Source organism: Chrysoperla carnea, chromosome 5, assembly GCF_905475395.1.
Source record: "Chrysoperla carnea chromosome 5, inChrCarn1.1, whole genome shotgun sequence".
Taxonomy (NCBI): domain Eukaryota; kingdom Metazoa; phylum Arthropoda; class Insecta; order Neuroptera; family Chrysopidae; genus Chrysoperla; species Chrysoperla carnea.
This window is the reverse complement of record NC_058341.1, coordinates 10271460-10293709: the sequence shown is the minus strand read 5'-3', so window position 1 is coordinate 10293709 and position 22250 is coordinate 10271460. Positions and strand designations below refer to the sequence as shown.

Sequence of the window (22250 nt, the reverse complement as noted above, 5' to 3'; positions counted from 1 at the left end):
TTAATTACAAAATGTTTTAATTAATTTCTTAACTATCAAATTTCATATGTTATTCGAGACTTATATTTATTACTAATAATAATTTATCTAGTGGGGATCTTGAGATGCTGTATTGTAACTGTAACTTTTTTTAATTGTTTCAAAGTGTATTTAATCATTTTCTAGAGAAATTTTAGCCCAGATGATACAAGATGTGGTTAGTTTTGTAGATTGGGCGAGCAGTTTTTGAAATATCAACTAAAATGGTTTAGGCGGAACTTCTCGAAACGATTTCTTCGGTTGATAACTGAAAAATTTGTAATCTAATTGCAAGATTTATCTGATTTTCCATAGCAAATCCGTACAATCGTCTCCGAAATTTAAACCAATGTATAAGAACAGAGGATAAAATCGTTTACTTTTACAATCATTTTAAGAGAGATAGATATTAATTGTTTATAAAAGGGTTGATCCATTACTTTTCGCTAAAAGTACCCCTTAAGAAATTCCAAAAAAACCGAGAAAAATTGTTCGTTTCCGATTTGGATAAAACTCAGTTAAAAGGGTAATTTTGAGCCAAAAAATTCAAATATCGTGTGGATTTAACATTTGGAGGAGTTGTTTTCAAAATACGGTCAAAAATCGATCCGAAATATCGTTTTTCTCAGAAATTACTAACCCAATCGCCAAATGAACCCGATTTTTGACTTTTTTGGGTCGAAATAACCTTATATTATGAGTTTTAACCAAATCGGAAACGGATAATTTTTTTCGATTTTTTCGATTTTTTTCAAAGGGGTACCCCTTAAAAAAATTGCAAAAATCCGAGAAAAATTGTTCGTTTCCGATTTGGATAAAACTCAGTTTATAAGGTAATTTTCACCCAAAAAATTCAAAAATCCGGTTCATTTAACATTTGGAGCAGTTGTTTTCAAAATACGGTCAAAAATCGATCCGAAATATCGTTTTTCTCAGAAATTACTAACCCAATCGCCAAATGAACCCGATTTTTGACTTTTTTGGGTCGAAATAACCTTATATTATTAGTTTTAACCAAATCGGAAACGGATAATTTTTTTCGATTTTTTCGATTTTTTTCAAAGGGGTACCCCTTAAAAAAATTGCAAAAATCCGAGAAAAATTGTTCGTTTCCGATTTGGATAAAACTCAGTTTATAAGGTAATTTTGACCCAAAAAATTCAAAAATCCGGTTCATTTAACATTTGGAGCAGTTGTTTTCAAAATACGGTCAAAAATCGATCCGAAATATCGTTTTTCTCAGAAATTACTAACCCAATCGCCAAATGAACCCGATTTTTGATTTTTTTGGGTCGAAATAACCTTATAATATGAGTTTAAACAAAATCGGTAACGGATAATTTATTTTCGATTTTATTTCCATGACGATTTTTGAAAAATCGTCATTTGCTGATAGTGAGAACTTTCGGAGAGTATATTTAAAAAAAATTCATAGCTCGGAAATCACCTCTCTTCCAAAATTGAAATTTCATGGATTGTTTGAGAATATGATGAAGGATACTCCCCGAAATTTTTAATGGTGTCAAGCTGATTGAAAAAATTCTGACTTTCTGAAAATGCGAATTTTTCAAATTAGAAGCTGAGTGAGTCACTTTTGTCAAAAAGTAATGGATCTGCCCAAGAAAATATATAAAATCGCTACTAAACATATTAATTTTCATAATTTAAAATATCTGATTTCTTGACGATAAAACATTTATTTGTCTTTTCATTAACACAAACATAAATGTAATTCTTTAGTATCTATAAAGGTAAGTAAGTACCTAAGTATAACTATAATATATAATTCTATTCAATTATTTTATTCAATGTGTATCTATGTTATCATTGTAATCATATTGTAAGAGCTTACAGCATATAATAAGAAGATTTAGAAATGAAAAATGTTACTTCTGTTGTATATCTATATAGTTAGATAAATCTAGAAAGTTACATATATCTGAAAATTGATTCGGAGTTCAAAAATAGACAATTACTTCAAATTTTTTTCTAGTTGATTGTTTGATAAAAAAATTGAAGCTTGATTACAAAATTGCGCAAGGAGCAATAGTTATGTAGTGAATGCGTGCACTTTAATCCTGAGGGAAGCCACCATTGTTTAGGGTTAAAAATTATACATTTAAAATAATCACAGAAATCGATGAAGTAATGAATTTTAAGCAAAAATGAGTCAGTATTTTCAATACTATTGATACCGTGCATCCTGATTTAAAATTACGGTGCTAGCTACACTTACCCGTAACAGAATCTCATATATTTCTTAATACAAAAGACCCTATACGTCTAACATTGACTAAGATACACACATATTGAACCAATAATCTTGATTGTTATATGTGTGGAGTTGGATACAGATGCTTATTTGAGTATTGTTACATTCTCTCTAGTAAATAAAAGTAATAAAATGAAACAACATCATTCTAGATCATATGATAAAATATGTGAGAAATAAAGATATAAAATTTATTAAGTATTATATGAGAGACTGTTGTACCTTGAATCACAATTTGTATGTTTGGATAATGATACCATCATTCAACAGCTATCGATAAAAACTACATATATTATTAATTTATATTATATGACACAATAACATAATGTACCATAGATCAAAACATGGGATACCTTGGATCACCTCTATCAATTGTACTTGGAGAATAATTTTTACGAATTATTTCTAGCTCAAATAAACTCTAATCTAAACTTTGTCTTCATGGAGATACTATCTCATATAGATTGCAATATCTTCTAAGAAACAGAAGAATGTTTCAAGGTACAAGAGTCTCTTCCATACATAAAGCTTTTGATCTTTTTTCGTTACACTGAATCTCTTTCTCTCTCTTTAGGTATATCGTCTTATGATATAAATTGTGTTGACAATGTTATTTAAAAGATAAATGAATGTATTTATACTATTTTTCATTGTTTGCTACCATTTAATTTTCAATTGTATACAACATGGGCAAAAAAATATGTAATAAAACATAATTTTTCCTATTCATTTTATACGTTTTTATGAAAATATTAATAATTGAAATATTATTGTGTTATGGGTAAATATAGGCATTCAACATAGCGTTTTGTTGTTAAAGTTGCATAGCTCATATAACAGAATGAGTGAAAACGGGGATTGCTTTCTAATGATTACGAGTAATTTGTATTGTTTACGGCTGACTATGAGTATATTTGGGTTTTATTAAGACGTAATTATTGATTAAGGAATCAATAACGTCATATCTCGAAGATGAAAGACAATACGATCAAATAAACGCGATTTTCGTAATAAATTTTTTCTTAAGTACGTTAAGAAAATCATAAAATCCGAGAAACAATAACTGTTTCCGATTTTAACAAAAACTCCGTTTTAGGCTAATTTTAATGTAACGAAAACAATGGTGCCATTTAAAATCCGATCAGAGCTACTGTCTTCGAGATATTAGCGTCTCAGGTTTTCAATTTAAAATGAAAGGAATCGACAACGTCATATCTCGAAAATGAAAGACAATACGATCAAATAAACGCAATTTTCGTAGTTTGTGGGTCAAAAAAAGTTAGATGCTCTAAAATTTCGATTCATATTATAATTAAAGGTTGTCCATTCGTAGTAAAAAAAAAAAAACAATTTTTTAATAAATACAGGATTTTTGTTTGGTGTTAATATTTAGTACACATACCCAGAGTTTGAATTATACTGCAACAATCGTGATTTGAGTCCACGTCGAGGCAAAGATTTGGGGCCGTCCGGTGATGTTGATTTCCTTTAAATGCAGATATTATTATAGAAAAAAAAAGACTAAACGAAAAATAAAAACGTCTTAAAGAGCGTTCGTTCACCACAAAAAGCAGGATTTATGAAAAATATTATTGTCATTTTTATATTAAAATAAATAATGATATATATATTAAAAATAAATAATACCATCTCACTTTATATAAATATCAGGACGAGGAATATAGTGGAGCCGCTTTAGAACGAATTTTGTATTAAAATAGACACATCGAACAAAAGCTGCAAAAATTTTTCCAAAAGATCCAATTTCTAAGTCAGTTATTTTGAAATATAAAAAAAATATTTTGAACGAATTTGTGAGTATAAGTAATTTAGAAGGTGGAGTTGTTGGTTTCTATTAGAGAAAATTAGCACCTTGAAAAACTTTGGTTAATTTGTTCAGTACGGCCACATTTCTGTGATAAGCTGCTCCACTATAATATAACAAAAAATAAGGAAGAAAAAAAAAACGATAAACATGAATAGATGTGTACTTACTCAAGGTTAGTTTCTGGCGTTGGCAGATCGCCAATTGTAGTTAAAGTTAACGTAGACCAGTACAGGGACCCCAAGTACTTCCTGGATAAAGTGGCGTAATCGCCTGGACGGTGTGGATATACCCAGTCACCCTATATTAAAAGAAGAAAAAAAACAAATTAATTTTGATTAAATTTATGAACAATTTAAACAGCATCCTTTTGAACATAAGAAGTTTTTTATATTTTTAACATTCCAAAACATTTTAGAAATACTTTTAATCCACTTCCAAGAAGGAACCGAGAAAATGAGGAACCGTCGCCTGTTACCACTTTAGTTGGACGTGACAAGAAATGACTGATATATTTAGATATGGTTAAATTGGAATGTTATGAATATATAAAAAACAACTATAATTGAAACGTGTTCTAATATTCATTGGCAATAAAAAAGACGTAAAATATTAAATATTAATTAATGATTGTTAAGAATGTTTCCGTTTACAGTCAATATACGAATATAAAAATAATACTCGTAAAGTATATATCTGGAAAATTGCCAGAAATGGTTTTGTAAAACGTAAAGTGATTGGAAAATATTTTATTTATTAGTGATTGATTTTCAATACTTTTATGATGATATATATTTTTTTGTATACAATTCTTGTCATCTTTTATGCAATAATTTGATTTTTACGATACAACTAAGTGTGTAAACTGGCTATACATATGATTACATCACGTAAGGCATTTAAAAGGAAATAAAATTTTATCGATCTGACATGATTCGAGAAGTATACGAAGTATGTTGTGAAATTAGATAACTTTCATTCCCAGAGTTGTTGCAATTTTAGGGATTAAAGTTAATCGAACAGTACATAGTAATTTTACAATCCACCCAAAATTTGTTTCGAACAGAAATTAAAATTTTAATCTGTAAATACATTGATTAAATTAAGATAGCATCTTATATCACTAGTAATCCGATTTATGTAATTATTTAACTACTCAATTAATTATTTCACGAATTTTTTATCTTTTTAATTAAGAAATTTACTAAACTCTTCGACAGACTATTTTACGCAACTTTAACGCAATGAACGAGATTTAATTTATAAAAGTTGAAATTTTTTACTTTTAATTCTATAAAAAGTAAACATTATCAAAGATGTAAGCGTTAATTACATGAAAATCAGATTTTTTCAACAAATTATTTTATACTTATGAGGTAGCAATTAATATCATATCATAAATTTAGATCTATTTATTGCTTTAATGCCCGATCAACCTTAAAAGTTTGCTTTTTTACTCTAGTTTCAATTATTTTTGTTTTTGAAAATTTGAATGTCTGAATACAAAGTACAACTCAATAACTTTACAGTGAATTAAATACTACTACTTTAAAGTTAGTAACCTACAGAACCGTGTCTTTCTGAGGGGATGTATGTCGAAATCTCAGACATTAGTCTCCCAATTTCGAAAGATACCAGATTTTTGTATTTTTTAAGTCAAAGTGTCAAATTTTTGCTTCACACTTTTATTAAAATTGTTATGAAGGATAATTTTAACCCAAAAAGTACAAAAGTCGGGTTAATTTAACGATCAGTTGAGTATTTTTTGAGAAATTGTGAGAAACACTAAACAAAAATCTTTTATTTCGTTCTAATTTTAAAGAATTTTTCAAAAAATCTCTTCTAATTGTCATCTTATCGTGGATAATTTAACTACATGATAATTTGAATACTTTTGTGATTTAAAGGCAAGTTTAATCTAAATTGCGATGTTACGAAATAATCCCTTGAAACCGATTACAAAAACAAGAGATTTTTCAATTATAAAACTGTTGAGGTTTATTAAAATTTTAATTATTTTACTGATTTAATTTATATTAAAAAAGGGTTATAAAAAATATAAATAAAATTTATTTAAATGTAAAAATTAACTCCGAAATATAGAACCATCAAGACCATTTAACAATTCTTCAAGTTTAATTAAATTTTTTTTAAATATTTTATTAAATTATATTTTCATATTTTCTCCTCAAATACTTAATATACCAACACTATCTCTAACTATAAACATATAGTAAGTAGGCACAGAGAGAGGAAACTTGATGAATTGAGTTGATGACCGATTTCTAGAATTTTATATTGAATAAACATGTGTTTATGTTAAGATTAAGTTCTTTATAGTTAAGTCCATAAAATCTGCTCTTATATTTGTGGACGATTTGTGGCAACAGTGTACAATTTTTAGACATTGTATCTATACATATACTTGGGTGCCAGTTTTGCGCGTTTAATTTCGCGACTCTACCATTTCTGATTATGAGTTATGGATTTTTGAAGTTTTCGTTACTGGAGGATTGTTCGAATAAGTTTCTATTACACTTGAACTGGACAGACTTATTTTGCAGGTGCAATTTGTATGCGTTTCAGTTAAAGGTGGGGTATTTACATCATTTTCTTCTATTTCTATCAGATTTTCCGGCTTGGTAATGAGATCAATTTGTGGATTACGCTCATCATCGTCTATTGTAGGTTGTGGATTGTGATTCTGATCTACAATCTATAGCTTTGTGTCCAGTTTTATGTCAGTGGGAGCTTCATTGTGACGAAAAATTTCGTCTACATTCATGAAGCTATAACAAAATTCATCATCAAAGTTGAAAATTAGGTACCAGTAATTTCTACCACAAGTCTTAACTTGGCTTGGTGCTCGTACTACCTTAATATCTCATTTTACAGATGGTGAAAAAAATTTGTATTAATCTTATGATTGAATTTGTATAAGTGAACCATTTCACGAGTAAACTACCTTAAGATTAAGAAACGACTTCGAGGACAAAAAATTTACCAGAGACGGTCCTGATAACAGACTAATTTACATTCTTTATGAATTGTTAAGATTATACCGAATTCTTGAAAAATTAATTTAGAATTTCATAATAATACAAATAAATCTTCTACTCGTCTACAATTTAAATTAATTTTCAAAATAACAGAATTTATCACACACATTTATTCTCACAAGGTTAGTCACATTTTCGTAATATTAAAAAACAGGTATTTACTAAATGTAGAATATTTCATGAAAATTAAATTAGTTATATATTAATAAAAGTTTTCATCAGAATTAATTGGTTGAAAGTGTTGTTAGTTTGTAGTATTTAAACTTTATAATACAAATTTGATTTTTTTTTTTAATGTATAGTAAATTTATTCAATGTAAGCCATTCTACATTCGTCTATTTTAGATCACCACTAGGAGTTTTAAAATTAAATAAATAATTAACATATTAATAACGATCCAAGTTTTTATATCCAGTCAACACGTTTAACACCTAATTGTACACGGTAAAAAATTACAACTAGTCTTCTTAAAATGATAACAAGTAAATATTTTCTTGTTTCAATAAATTTGAAAATTATTCAACTTTCAATATTTCGAAAAACCAAGATAGATATCGAAATCTTATTTTGTGTCTACATTCATGAATTTATAATAAAATTCATCAACAAAGTTTAAAATAAGATAAAAGTAATTTCAACCCTAAATCCACCCTACTCGTACATGCTTTATATGGATGGAGACACTTGGTTTTTTTCTTTTCTATGTCATTGATAATATGTTTATTTTCTATTTAAAAGTTTTTTTTAAATTGTTTTCATTCGTTCCAAGTGAAAATTATCAAAAACTATCAAAATATATCGTTTTTGAGATTTCTCTAAATGTATTTTATATCGATTTTCAATGATTTTTTCTTAAAAAATATGCATGGATACCTAAGCTAAAATAAATTTTGAACCTTTAAATCAAACATTGTATTCGAAATCAATTTCTTTGCAAAACTTACGAGACAAAACTTTTACCAAAACAATTATATTGTCTAGAAAGATGAATTAGATGTTATAAAGCAATTAACGATAAAATTAGAAGATTTTGTCTCAGACAGAATGACTCATACATTGAATGTTCACATAAACGATACATGAAAGTCGTGAAAATAATGGGACACAATAGAATAGAATAAAATGATAAATAAAAGAAAACTTTTAACAAAAAGAAAACCGACTTCAAAAGAAAAATATTCCAAAACAAATTCATGTGTACTAAAAAGTGAAAAAATAACGATAATATAATCTAGTTAATATTATTGTTATTTGAGTCGGTGTCAGCCAAAGAAACATCTGTAACAGAACAGTTTGCTACATTAACTTGGCTGACACCGACTCCAAAAATAACAATAATTTTAACTACATTATATTATCGCTATTTTTTTACTTTTTAGTGCATATTAATTTGTTTTGGAAAAGTTTTCTTTTATTTTGTGATTTTTCGTGAATCTGAAGTACACTAACTAGTTTGTCACTAAAAAAAGAATCATTGAAATCGATTGGCATGATATTAAGTTATTCGTCCTCTTGTCGTACATACTGAATGCAAATTTAAGACTTTTATAGTTTACTCATAGATACCGTTGTCAGAACTGGACCCAAATGAAATGGGACCATACGAGAAGCACCAGCTTTCGAATAGATAGATAGAATCATCAAAATTGGTTCACTCAGTCGAAAGTTCTGAGGTAACAAACATTAAAAAACAAAATACAGTCGAATTGAGAACCTCCTTTTTTCGTTTGAAGTCGGTTAAAAATAAAAAAAACAAACTGTGACAATGAACAAACAAGTGAATATATATAGGGCACAAAATCACAGCATGTGTCTCTACAATAAAAGTTTTAATTGAATTAAAAGTTGAACAACACACTCTCTTCTCTTCATCGAATACAACATGCATTTGTGTTTGTATATATATAGTCGATAATGTAGCCTACTACATTGTTATCATTATTATTGGTAGAATTGATAACAGAGTATTGATAATGATAATGGTGGAGTTTGTTCCCAATCTCTTGTTCATTACTCTTCTTTTGCATTTATGAATTAGTGATGGAGTGAACATATCTGATTCACAATTTATATCGATCATTTATTTCAGAGTAATCAAAGAAAAAGACTATTATCATCGTTTTGTTCTCTATTATATCAAGTATATGGGTGATTCCATGAAAAAGTGTACCATGAATGGAAAAAAATATGACTGTTTTTGATGGTAAAAATAACTTTAGTATGGTGCCAACATTGTAGTAATTTTATCTTCAAGTCCTTAAATAATATTTTTTCTTTGCTCAAGTTTTCAATAAAATTTCATTTTTTTTTGTTTATAAGAACAATAAAAATTTCAATTTGTTCAAATTCCAATCTTGTGCTCTGTAATTTTAATTTCTAAGGTCTCTTTTAAAATACAATTCAAAGTGACGGTAGTGTCAGTCACATTTTGCTCTGTAGTATCAGTCAAGATATATTTTTCAAATAAATTTGATTCTAAAATACTAAGGTCACATATGGAATCACCCATATTAGAATTAAAGAGAATTGTCTTTAGCTGCAAACATTCACCTATAAACGCAACTTTTAAATTGAATTAATTCTAGCGATTATAAAATCGATGGTTTTTTAACTTTTTTATCTTTTCGCGAACTTAAACTTCATTATTTTGTTACGGTTTTTGAAAAATTAATCCGATCCCAAAAAACTTACTAATACTTTGTTAATTTGTGGGATTTATTCTCATTTTGATGGGGTGCAAACTTAATGATTCAATTTTTGAATCATAGTCATTCAATCCAACACCAGTAAAACAAATATAATACAAAATCGAATTCAATAAAATTTAGTGCATCCGTGTTGTGTAAATTATTTATACTTTTTACGTAACATCGAAATTATTTACAATGGAATATACTTTAGTATTAATTTTATTACTTCCTTTAACAATGCAATCCAATAATAGTTTCAAGTAAATCGATGGACAATCGAAGGATTCTTTGTTATTTATTAAATGCTTTATCAGTGTTTTTATCTGAAGTTTTCTTAAAACTTTCAACTAAATTGTAATAATGTTAGATAAATAAAAATGATTTACGACGAAATTTTCTTCCCTTCATCACAAGTTTAAAAGAGGCCATCCTCGAGATATAGCTTATTCAATAAAAAAAGGAATAATTAAAATCGATTCTCAATGATAAAGAATATCATGTAACCTTTAATTATATGTTCTGATAAAAATTGTGGAAGCGCAAATAAATGTGAAGTATATAGTAACAACTTATACTATTTCTAATTTATTTGCCTTTCCACCATTTATTTACTGTATCTATATGGTATTTTAATAAGAGCGATACTTTTTAAGATTTGAATAAAAACAAAACCATTAAACTTATCAAAGGAAACTTGTGTTTATTTTGTAGCATGGATCTTGATTATAGTAGTAGAGGCATCAAAGCAATTTTTGATTTAGTGTTGAAATCATTTGAAACTTGTTTTCAACTTTGATGATGAATTCTGTTTAAACTTTATGAATGTAGACAAGTTGTGTCTCCGCTATTGTGCTCACACATCCTTTACTAGTCTGACACAGCGGTTTCTTTTGTTTTCAATAATTTATTATGGTTTAAACTTTAATTTACATAGGTTTTTTTTAATTTCCACCTAGTAGTTTTGGAGAAATCATATGAAAACATATCATCCATCTACCGTTTTATCATAAAATCAATGTTAAATATGAATACTTTTGAAGTCATTTATTTAATTAATTATCGGGCAACTCCCCCCCCCCCTCCCTAAAATTTTCATAATTGATTTAGACTTAGCCAAACTTTATACAAAAATAATCAAGCTAATTATTTAAAATTATCTTGGTGCTCGTACATGACTTTTTTTTGCTTTTCTCTTTATTTTTGGGTAATATTTCTCAACTTGCCTCTCCTTTACTTTCGTTGTAAATCAAGAGACATTTATCCGATTTAAGGGATTCTATCCTTCTTCATATCTTTGACAAGGTTTTATTAGAAATAAGCAATAATACTATTGGAGTTGGAAAAATGTTTCAAATATTTGAAATCTTCTTACAATTAATGAGATCTTGCAAAACCGTGGATTTAAATAGTCATTTTTCATAAGAATAAAATAATTTTTCTATCAATTTACTTTGTATTCAGACATGATTTAATTTTGATCGAAACGCTTAATTAGTTAAAAAAAAAGTTGAGATGAATATACGTACCTGAAACCCTTCAGCCTCACTTAATAAGAAATAAAAACATCCAAACCAATGTGCTAAAATTAATAAAATATGTATTAAATTTAAAACACGCCATAAATTTGGCCAAACAGTTCGTGATTCCACCATATAATAATAATTAATTGCTCTATAAACTTTTAAGAAACGTGGAAAACGTAATAATGGTTGTGTTCCCAAATTCCATTCTAATATATCTAATGGACATAACGCACATAAATCTAATAAAAATGCACGTGAATGTAAATAATGTCCCGCTAATTTTTTCGAATCATAAACCATAAGTCCTTGTTCTAAATAACCAGTTCGTAATTGTACAAATATATCTAATATATATGCCAAATCACTTGTATAATCACATATACGCCAAAATAATTCCGCTAGCTGTTGTAGTTCGGGAAAACTTTGTCGCACAATTAACGTCCAAAAATTATATAATACACAGGTGGTTTGTAATAATAACCAATAAAAATAAAAATTCTCATCGGGATTAACAACACTACGTGGATGTCGAATAACACGTCGACGTCGTCTAGGCACTGGTGGCTGATCACCACTTATTCCACCCTCACTACCCGTATCATCTACGGTTTCATTATTATCCGTTGTTTGTCGGGTTGAGAAACGTTTTAAAAATGAATCTTCACGTTTTAATGGTGGCTTCTGTAAAAAAAAGAAATATTTATTTCAGATATTTTAATAAGTGAAATTTACAAAATTTTAAAAACCCCGACAAATTTTTCAGGTACGGAGCCCTAAACTCGCACTTGAAGTATATATAAGAACATTCTTCATTAAATTACCTTTTAGCTTAGAGCCTTCTCAAAACTGAACCGATTTTGAAGATCATCGCCTATGTTTTAGTTGTTCCCGGTAATCTCTATTAAATTACCTCTCAAATGATACAAAAAATCAAAATCGGAACATTTGTTCAGGCGCTACGATGCCACAGACAGACAAACAAATACACACACCTAGAGGTCAAACTTATAACACCTTTTTTTCGTACGGGATTTAATAAAATGATATCAACTATGATTGTAAAAATGAAAGTTTTTAGAAAATTGAATCAACATTGTGTGAACATGTGCTGCATGCTATACTAGGTGTACAGATGAGCAATGTATGAAGGTTTTTGTTGTAGGGTTGACAGATTTACTGCACTAATACAACCACTATTTAGTGAACTATATTTTTATTTTCCTAAGATATCGCTAATATGTAAAAATATCGTATTTGACAGCTTTTTCTCAAACAATTGTTAAACTGAAAGCACTCGCGTCAACCGTTCGAAAATCATTAACCATGTGTTGAGAGATTTACTAACAAGTTCTGCACATGCGTCAAATATTGGGCTCGTTTAATATTCTTTAACTTTATAACACCTCTACATATTTTTATATAAATTTATTTTTTTATGCTAACTAATTAAAAATAGTTTGATGATGTGATTATTGAATGATATTTGAAAGTGAAAAATATTAGAGGAAAGAAATAATCTAATTTCATCATATTTCTATCACAAGTGTCTTTTAATTAATGAAGTAAGATTTATATTTAACTAATGATAGTACACAAACAAGCTCGAAAATTTCCGAAGTTAATATTTTTTTTACTTACATCATTACTCTCTTGATGATAGAAATTGTCACAATTTCTGAAGAACTTGAAAAAATAAATTAGAAAAAAACTGTGTATAGGTAGAAAAATTCATTATTTGAAAATAGACAGAAAAAGTTACAACCACATTTATCACTTGAAAAATAAAAGTTATTTATGTTTTAAATCGAGCGTGAATCAAAAATGCTCATCTAGAGTGCTGATGCGTTATTAAATAGAAAAATTTGGAAAATTATATAAATACATTGTTTGTAGAAAAGTATTAGTGATCAAAAATAGTGCAGGTAAATCAGTTTCCGAAACAATAAGCAAATTGTCTTACTAATTGTCAGAGATAATTTACTAAACAAAATAAACATAGTTTATACAGAATGCTCGATTTACATCTAGGCATATAAATGTTACGAGTATGACAGAATACATGCGTTAAGCAATACATCTAAGTGAGAGGTATTATATACATGTGTTGAAGCTTCGATATACGTTGAGATAGTTGTAAGACGCTTGGAGAGTAAGAGTTTCTTAGTTGAATGATGAACTACAACAGATAAGCCACGATACAAGTTACTTTTGTAATTTCATATAACACCTATAATACCTCTTACTTAGATGCATTGGTTAACGCATGAACTCGTCATACTCGTGATATTTATATGCCTCGAACATTCTGTATATGTGAGAACTATTTGAACAATTTGTTTACCTTTTGTATTGTACTAATTGCTGATGATAATTGTACAGTTGTCCGTAATTTCATCCATCGTTGATTCGATTTCGTTCTGAAATTAGAAAACGAATCTATACAGTTCAAACATACATCTAAATTAATTTACATTCATTATAACATAATATTAATCAAAGATCAAGTTTAGTTTCATATAAGAATATTCAATAAATATTGATTAAAGTACTGTAGTGCAACAATCGTGCATTAATAATAATATAATTTCCAAAAAAATTTATATAATAGTCCGGCTAATAAAGGTGTAAAATCCTCCGGAAAGTTTCAAGAAATTTCATACCTTCACTACAAATTCTAGTTTGTTATAAATGATTGGACTCAATGCACTTAAGTGTTCATATTTTGTAGTCGTTTCTTAAACGATTAAATCTAAGTTAAAATTGTTTTTTAAACATTTTGTAAGATTTGGTAATGAGCTGGTGATTTGTGAAAAGAGCTGGAGATTTGACACACTTTTAAACGTGACTACAAAATTTAAATACTGAAAGCACTTTTAATTAATTAATTTATAATACTGTAAAATTTGAAGTGTAAAAAACAATTTGCTGAAACACCTTTATCCTCCTGACTATGAAAAACACAACCATTTATATAAAAAATATTAAATATTAGTAAAAAAAAATCAAAAAAACATCGAACAATCAGGAAAAAACACTGAAAAATATATCAATAATTACACCATTCATATATCTTTTTTATATAGTTTTTTTTATACATCGAACAGGAGCTTTCTAAAACGAAATGTATATCGATTTGTCGATATAGAAAAAACACATTTAGGAAATGATAAATAGTGGAGAAGGAAAAACATACAGAAGATTCAAAAATCATTATACATTTTATGTTTAAACAAGTACAATTAGACAATAATCGACAAAATTTCGTAAAAAATTTCTTTGCAAGTTAAAGACGTTGTTTTTGCTATCAGGAAAACTGGCTATCGGTTAGACAATCATTTCTGTCGCGGTGATGAAAGTATGACAATTACAGTTTCGTTGAAATTATGCAAAGAATGTCTGATTCTTAAATATTGGAAGTTTGGCGAATCTTTTCTGTACACAAAAACATATAAATTTTTATCAAATGGAAATTTATAGGTACGTGTGAAAAGGCTTCGGCTAGTACCCCGTAGCAAAAGTTCTGGTAGGCATGTCATAGTCACTATAGCAGTTTTGTCTAAGAAATTTGCTTCATTAATAATTTTGAGATCATATCATTATTCCATGATTTACGAACTTACAATCTTGTAAGTTCCCTCCCCAACAACGGTGCGATAATTTGAGGCCAAATCACATTGATGTCAAAAGAAAAATTAGAGTTACATTATGGTCAATAACCTTTTTTTCGTTATTAATCTCCAAGGAATTATTATTTAAATACAAAATGTTAAGCGATTTTTGAATCATTCTGTTATTTTGTATGAAGTATTTTATATGAATATATCAAGTATAGTCACCTACAACGAAAATATTTATAACAAAAAAACAATTCTAGTTTTTCAAAATAAAGTTTAAAAAAAAAAATAAAGAAAAATAAAAAAATACACAAAAAGAAATATTGTTTTTTTTTTAAACAAAAGTTGTTATTTTTTCTCAAGAGAAGGTATAATTTTGGAATATGTTTAGTTAAAGTTGTTTAGCATAAGAAATAAGATACATAATTTTTTTTTACGATAAGCATTGCTAAAAAGGTGCTAAGTTAAATGTTTGTTCCGTGGGTGATACTAAATTGTATTTTCACAGATTTCAGATTAGATTAGGTAACAGAAATTTTGATTCTGGATTCAAAATACCAATGAAATAAGAATGATATTGTCGTCATAAATTGTATAAAAGATTTGTTTAAGTCTATTTTAAGGATCTATGAGTATGACAACATTGATTTAAAGGCTCAAAATTTTTTGTAGGTAGTTTACTCAAAGAATATGTAGTTAAGATTTCAGCTGTTGAAAATTGATATAAAATTCATTAAGGAGAAATTTTCACTTGGAATGAATGAAAACAAATTAGAAAAACTTTTTAACAAAAAGTTAATATATTAGCAATGATATAGAAAACAGAAAATCCAAGTGTCTCCATCCATATGCACGAGCAAGGTAGATTTAGGGTTGAATTTTTCTTTTCAACTTTGATAATGAATTTTATTATAACTTCATGAATGTAGACGAAAAATAAGAAGAAAATTTGTCGATCTGACTTGGTTTTCGAATAAGAAAGTTGAATAATTAAAAAAATTTTAATTTTCAATAACTTGAGAATTACGTCAGATATCGAAAAATTTTATTCTTATAACAGAACTTCCCTATCAAAATTGAAAATGTATATTTTTTTAACAGTTTAACTGAAGGGTACTAAAAATGTAAATCTGAGTTATTAAGTTGAAAATGGGGTGAGGAAAAACTCATTTCGATTATTTTACAAATTTTACTGCTGTATAATTTAACTTAGGTTTACTGTAATAAAAATACGCATGGATTACATTTTACAATTGAATAGTGATCTTTGTAAGAAAATACGGAACATACTTTTTCTTAAACAAACGGATGTGTAAAAAAAAAATGAGAAGAAAATTTATGTCAAAAAGAAACTTATGTTTGTTGAAAATCATGCAAATTTAAGTGTAAAAAAAAAATTATAAAGTTTTAAAAATCTAATTAATTGTTTATATCTCATGCAAAAAAAAAAGTTATATATATTTTTCCCAACTTGCAGATTTTCTTATTTTGTTAAACGACTGGAGCCAGGCGCAGCATTTGATAATCATTTCAGAGCTGGAATTTTGAAAGGTTCAAAAGGTTAGATCGTTACTTTTTACTCTACGAAAATTTCAATAACAGAAATTGATAAATATTCATTGAGGACGTTAATGAAATAAAAAGATAAAGATTATGTTTTCAAAAATAACTTTTGTATTTTCAATTATGTTCTTATTTGATATCGTCAATGAATGAATATATTCTTCAAATTTGATCTCTCTGGAAGAGGAAATTTTCGTAAAGAAAAGAGTTGTTGGACACAATCAAATTTCTACTCGTTTCGAGACGACTTTCAAATATTACACCTGGCTCTAGACCGGTAATTTGTCACAGAGAAAAATTGAAAACATTCTGAAGTAATTAAACGATAATTTGTTTTGATAAGAAACTTGTAGTATTTTGAATTAATTAACAAAAAAAATTTATTACGAGAAGATTTAGTACAAGTTAGAATATGTGAAAAATGTAATGACATTAAAATAAGGAGAAAATCCATTAAAAAAATTTAACTTTTTTCGAATAAATTTTTTTAATTTATCCAAAAAAAAAATGTTATTTTTTTCGTAGATCTAAAGTCCAATTTTAAAGCATGCGATTTCTTAATTATTATTCCAAAACGGTTGAGAGTTTTTTTTAGCAAAAACAAAATCATGTTTTTTGTTTTCAACCGATTTAGAGATTTTCTTTCAAATGCTTTCTGACAAAAAATATCCTAACATTAAAATATCTGTCATTCTTTGCTAAACATAAAAAAAATTTTATTTTTCAATTTTATGAAATTATTATCACAAATTTTTCTTTTATTTTCATGCCTAATTCATATTTAAATTTAATGCAATACAGGTAATTGCAAAATTAATACAGAATTTCGAGGACTCAATAGGGGGAATCAATTGAAGCTTTTTTTTCAATTGATTGCGTTGAGAGTTTACAGTATCAAATATTGACAATCATGAGACGACTTAAGCTGGAAAATCCTGGTTCACATGACTTTACATAGTAGGCATATATTTGTCCGGATAAAAAAAAACTACAAATGATTCTCAGAACTATTATAGTCATCAAAATCATTATTGCTTCCACAATCACCTGTATAATATGTCTCAAATTCGCTAATATTTCCTAGAAATATTCATTTCTAAAACATTTGAACTAATTTTTCTTATACGCAAACTATGATGAAGATATAATTTCGAAAAAATTACGTTTAAAAAAATGTATTCTGTGAAAAATGTATTTTGGCATTATAAGTATTTTTGGGAGAGTTTATTTGTCTTTTCGTCCATTTACCATATCAATCTCTCTCTATCTGGTATTTTACGACCCAAAAATTGGATCAAATTTGTGTTTTTTCAAATATTTTAATAGTATAAAAGTCTGGAATTAAATTTAAAGGAAATTAAGTTGCTGAGTTATTTTTGTTTTAGTCGATGGCTAGTGATGCACTTTTGCACTCATTGTCTTGATAAAATTTGATTAAATTCTTCTCCAATTCGAATCGATAATCTTTCTTTAAGATTTAATGACCAAAAAATATTGCTTTCTCTTGAATATGAATTGTATTTACTGAACGTCAAAGCAACGAAATACAAATTTAGCAATGACTCAGATAGTTTGTATTATAAAAGAAAGAAATTTTGAGATCAGAAAATTCATGTTTGAATTCAAGAATTCAAAAGGTAAAGTATTTGAGCTAAATAGTTTTTTATTTTTCATTTCCCTGATAAAAAAGTCTAATAGAATTCTGATTAGATTTCCAATTCATTCCAATTCAATTCAATAGAACTCCCATGAAGTATGAAGTTTCCAATTCGATCCCATTCATGAATTGCAACCAATTAGAAATTACCTATTAGTTTTATTGGATTAAATTGGAATTCAATCGGAATGAATTGGAAATTATTTTCCAATTAAACCCGATTCATTTCAATTAAATTTCGATTCAAAATATTTTTGGTTTCAAATGGAATGAATCGGAATGAATCGATAGTTTTTTACAATTGAATCCTATTCATTCCGATTGGTTGAATTGGTAATTTCCGATTCATGAATCGGATTTTTTTATCAGGGTTACGACCAGGGATGGATTTATGACTATATTGAAATTTTTAATTTATAATGCCAAATTTGTGTATGAATATTAGTCTCTAAGTATAATAGAAAAAAAACTGAAACCAAAATTAAAAACCGAACGAAAAGTAAAAACCAAAAAACAATTAAAAAAATGTTCAAGTCACAAAAGTCTAGGAGGAGAAAATAGTGAAAAGTTCTTTGAAAATGAACATGTTTTATTTGATGGGAAAAGAATGAAAGTTTAGTTTTTGATTTCGAAACAAAATGATCGAGTTAGTTTGGATGTTAGGACCTCTTGATTTTACGGAGTGAATTATAATATGCCATTGCGGCACGAACATTGAGCCAGCTCTGCTTCGCTGGTTTTGCTGCTGATACAGCATCATCATCCTGATCAATCTCATCAGCATCATCGTCATCATCTTCTTCTTCGTTAGATGTAGGATGTAGGAGTTTTATGGACGTGATGGATGAGTTTCGAGGTGTTAGATGATGGTGGAATCCACTATTGGTGCTACCAGTAGTAGATATTGTTGATGTCCGCTTAATTAGATGCTCTTTGAATCTGCCGTCCCGACCAAAACATACCTGTACCACACTTACAACAAACACAAACATAAACCTTCCCCAATATCGACAATGCAAAAAAAATTGTTTTTAAAACTTTGTATTTACAATAAAAAAATTCAAAATTGTCTTCACACAAAAATTTTTTATCGAACTAGATTATAGTTCAATTTGGAAAGTGGGATATAGCCAATAGATTAAAATACTTTAAGATGGTGACATTTTTGGGTCTCTAATTTTCATGTTTATCGGAGATCTACAGTAGCTTTATTCTTTGGTCCAGTGCGCTTGCGTAAGTCGTAGAGGAGTGAAATTTTTGTAATTCATTCATTCAATAGGGGGTTGTTTTGAGACCTTAAACCTCTTTCGTCGTCATCTTGGAAACTTTTTTTGTACGTTTTGGTCCATAGTCATTCTAATTCATTCGAAGATTTCAATTTTTTCTTTTTGGAACAGTTGTGTCAAAATCATCAAATTTGAATGAATAGCACGCAAGATATGGGCCAAATCGTAATAAATGTCTTTTTATGTCATTTTTTGATGCAAGCCTCTATGATAAAATTTATCCAGTGACCACAGTTCACTTACAACTTTCCCTCCACTTTAGTGAACACTGGAATATTATTCAGCTCCTTCCGAGATAGAAGAAAGGCAAGAAAACGAGAGACTGTCTTCTGACACCACCTTTCAATCAATAAAGGTTAATAAAAAATAAAAAAAATTTACAACAAAACTTCATGCAAAAATTTTAACCATAAAAATTAAAAATTGATCACAGAAGCCATTACCTACTTTGGTTTTTACATGCATTGGGAAGTATATCACTTGTAGACAATCGATTGTGCTTAATAAAAACTACGTTTGTTTATGAATTGATTTCTACAGTTCAATTTCTCTACTGAATTGGGATGATTGGTTATATTTAAATAATGGTAAAAAAATCATTCATTCCTAGATTTTACTGGGGAATCATGTTTATCGAGCTAATTAATAAGTGGTATATAATACACTCCAGATAATTTCTAGATTCTGGAGAAATGGATTACTTTGGAAATTTGAGTAAATTTTTCTGTGAAGACAATTAAAAAAAATTACGAACCAATAATATTTATTTACAAAATGCTAAAAATGTAAATAAAAAGTAAATTAACGCACATTCATACTTAATAATTTTCAAAATTAATGATTATTTAGAAAAAAATAGCGCTTAAAAATTCTTCTCACAACAGCCTTATAATAAAAATAAAATTCTAAAAAAAAAAATTCTTTGCAGTGATTGAAACCTATCTTTCATTTAATTGAATCTATAGTTTTTCATGAATTTTCGCACATTCGAGAAGTTCTCGATTAATATATTAAAATTGAAATGTTTATCATAAACAAAACTTTAAAAAACTAAGTTTACTGCAACTTCGTGCCTAGTTCACGAAGATATTTGAGAATATTGAACTTAGAGATAAATTACAGTAAGTTTCATTTTCTAGAACTTTGCATCTTATAAAAATTTCACTTTTACTAATATTAATCGAGAAATTTTCAAATCTAAAAACGATAAATCACGAAAATAAAAAGAACCAAAGTGACTTCTATAAATAAATCCATAATCATAATCAGAAATTTTTTTCGATATAATAATTAAATTAATAAAATAGTTTTCTAGGCTTTAAAAATTTTCTTTTTAAAATTAATCCTTTTTTTTTAAAACGTACAAAAATAAATATAATATGAATTTTTTAATGATTTATCTATAATATAATATATCTAATATACAGTGTGTCAAATTAAGTTTGCACCATATGGAAAACATTTTAATTATTTGTTTTATGAAAAAAGTAGTTTTTGATAAAAAGTTCTGCATGGCCTAGATAGAAGGAAATATGAAATAATCAGGTATCAATTTGTTGAATTCATATTCGAGGTTTGATAAAAAATGTAAGTTTTGCCCAAGAGTAAAGTACCTTAATTTTTTACACTATCGACAACTGTAAATAAAATCTTGTACACTTTGTAAAATCTTGTATACAAAAGCAAAAAATAAATTAATATCTGATTATTTCATTTTGCGTTTTAGGCTATGAAGAACTATTTATAAAGAATAATTTTTTTCATATAACAAGTAATAAAAAAGTTTTGCATATGGTGCAGACTTAATTGGCGCACTGTATAATGGTTACTAGTAATAAAAAAGTTTTGCATATGATGCCGACTTAATTGGATACACTGTATAATATTTATAAGAGATTGAATTATTAATTAATAAAGTAAATTAAATGCCAAGAAGCTATTTCCTATAAAATTAATTAATACTTCAGATACAGTTTCATCAATATTGTTGTTCATTCTGTTATTTAGTTCTGTAAAGGAAAGCCACCTAGGTAAGCTAATTCTCTGTGGGCTACTGTAATATTTAAAGTTTTTAGATACCTTGTCATTCTCATGTTCGAATTTAATAGAGATTTTTCTGAGAGAATTTGGACGCAGAAACAAACCCAAATCATTTACTAAGTAGTAACGTTTCGAAATTATTTAATTCTTCATCAGGCTCAAAAAAATAATAAACAAATATTCATTCTTCAACAAGGCTTTCTAAATATTAGTTATTATGTATCTGATTGAACAATTGTCTTATTTAGGTATATTCTTTTTTTAGAGCTTCGTGAATTTTCCTTCTACATTAATAGGGGATAATTTGCCATAGCGTATTCGATTGAGGCGAGCTACTACTGATTGTTTTCAAGACGAATTTTTGTGTAGTTTAGACTATATCAAAAATAACGTGAAATTTGATTAATATAATAGAAAATAAACTAGAAAAGACATATATGGTTTTTTAGGGACATAAAGGAAAGTGAAACAAACAAAAAAGTCGGAAAATTAAACAAAAAATTTCGACAAAATATAAAGAAGAATGAAATATTTGTAGGTCAAAAATATGGTGAACCTTGATAATTTTCTCTTTCTAGGTTTACATTATGATAGTAAAGATAATGTGATATTGTATTACGGATATTATATATCGTATGTTTCATTTAAAAAATATCTTGCTGCGATTTGTATAGCGATTTATCTTAATAATCTTTAATGAGA

General features: G+C 27.5%; 1 protein-coding gene across 1 annotated transcript in view; it reads right to left on the bottom strand.

Annotated features, from left to right (window-relative positions):
- The window catches only part of LOC123299562, a 63787-nt gene extending 44789 nt beyond the window's left edge, over positions 1-18998 (bottom strand). Inside the window, exons 1-5 of the mRNA XM_044881793.1 lie at positions 18889-18998; positions 13730-13805; positions 11392-12069; positions 4286-4416; positions 3693-3776 (exon numbers count right to left, since the gene is read on the bottom strand). Coding sequence (XP_044737728.1) covers positions 3693-3776; positions 4286-4416; positions 11392-12069; positions 13730-13805; positions 18889-18923 — 1004 coding nt within the window. The 5' untranslated portion in view covers positions 18924-18998. The remainder of the gene's footprint in view (positions 1-3692; positions 3777-4285; positions 4417-11391; positions 12070-13729; positions 13806-18888) is intronic.
- Positions 18999-22250: the final 3252 nt, after the last annotated feature.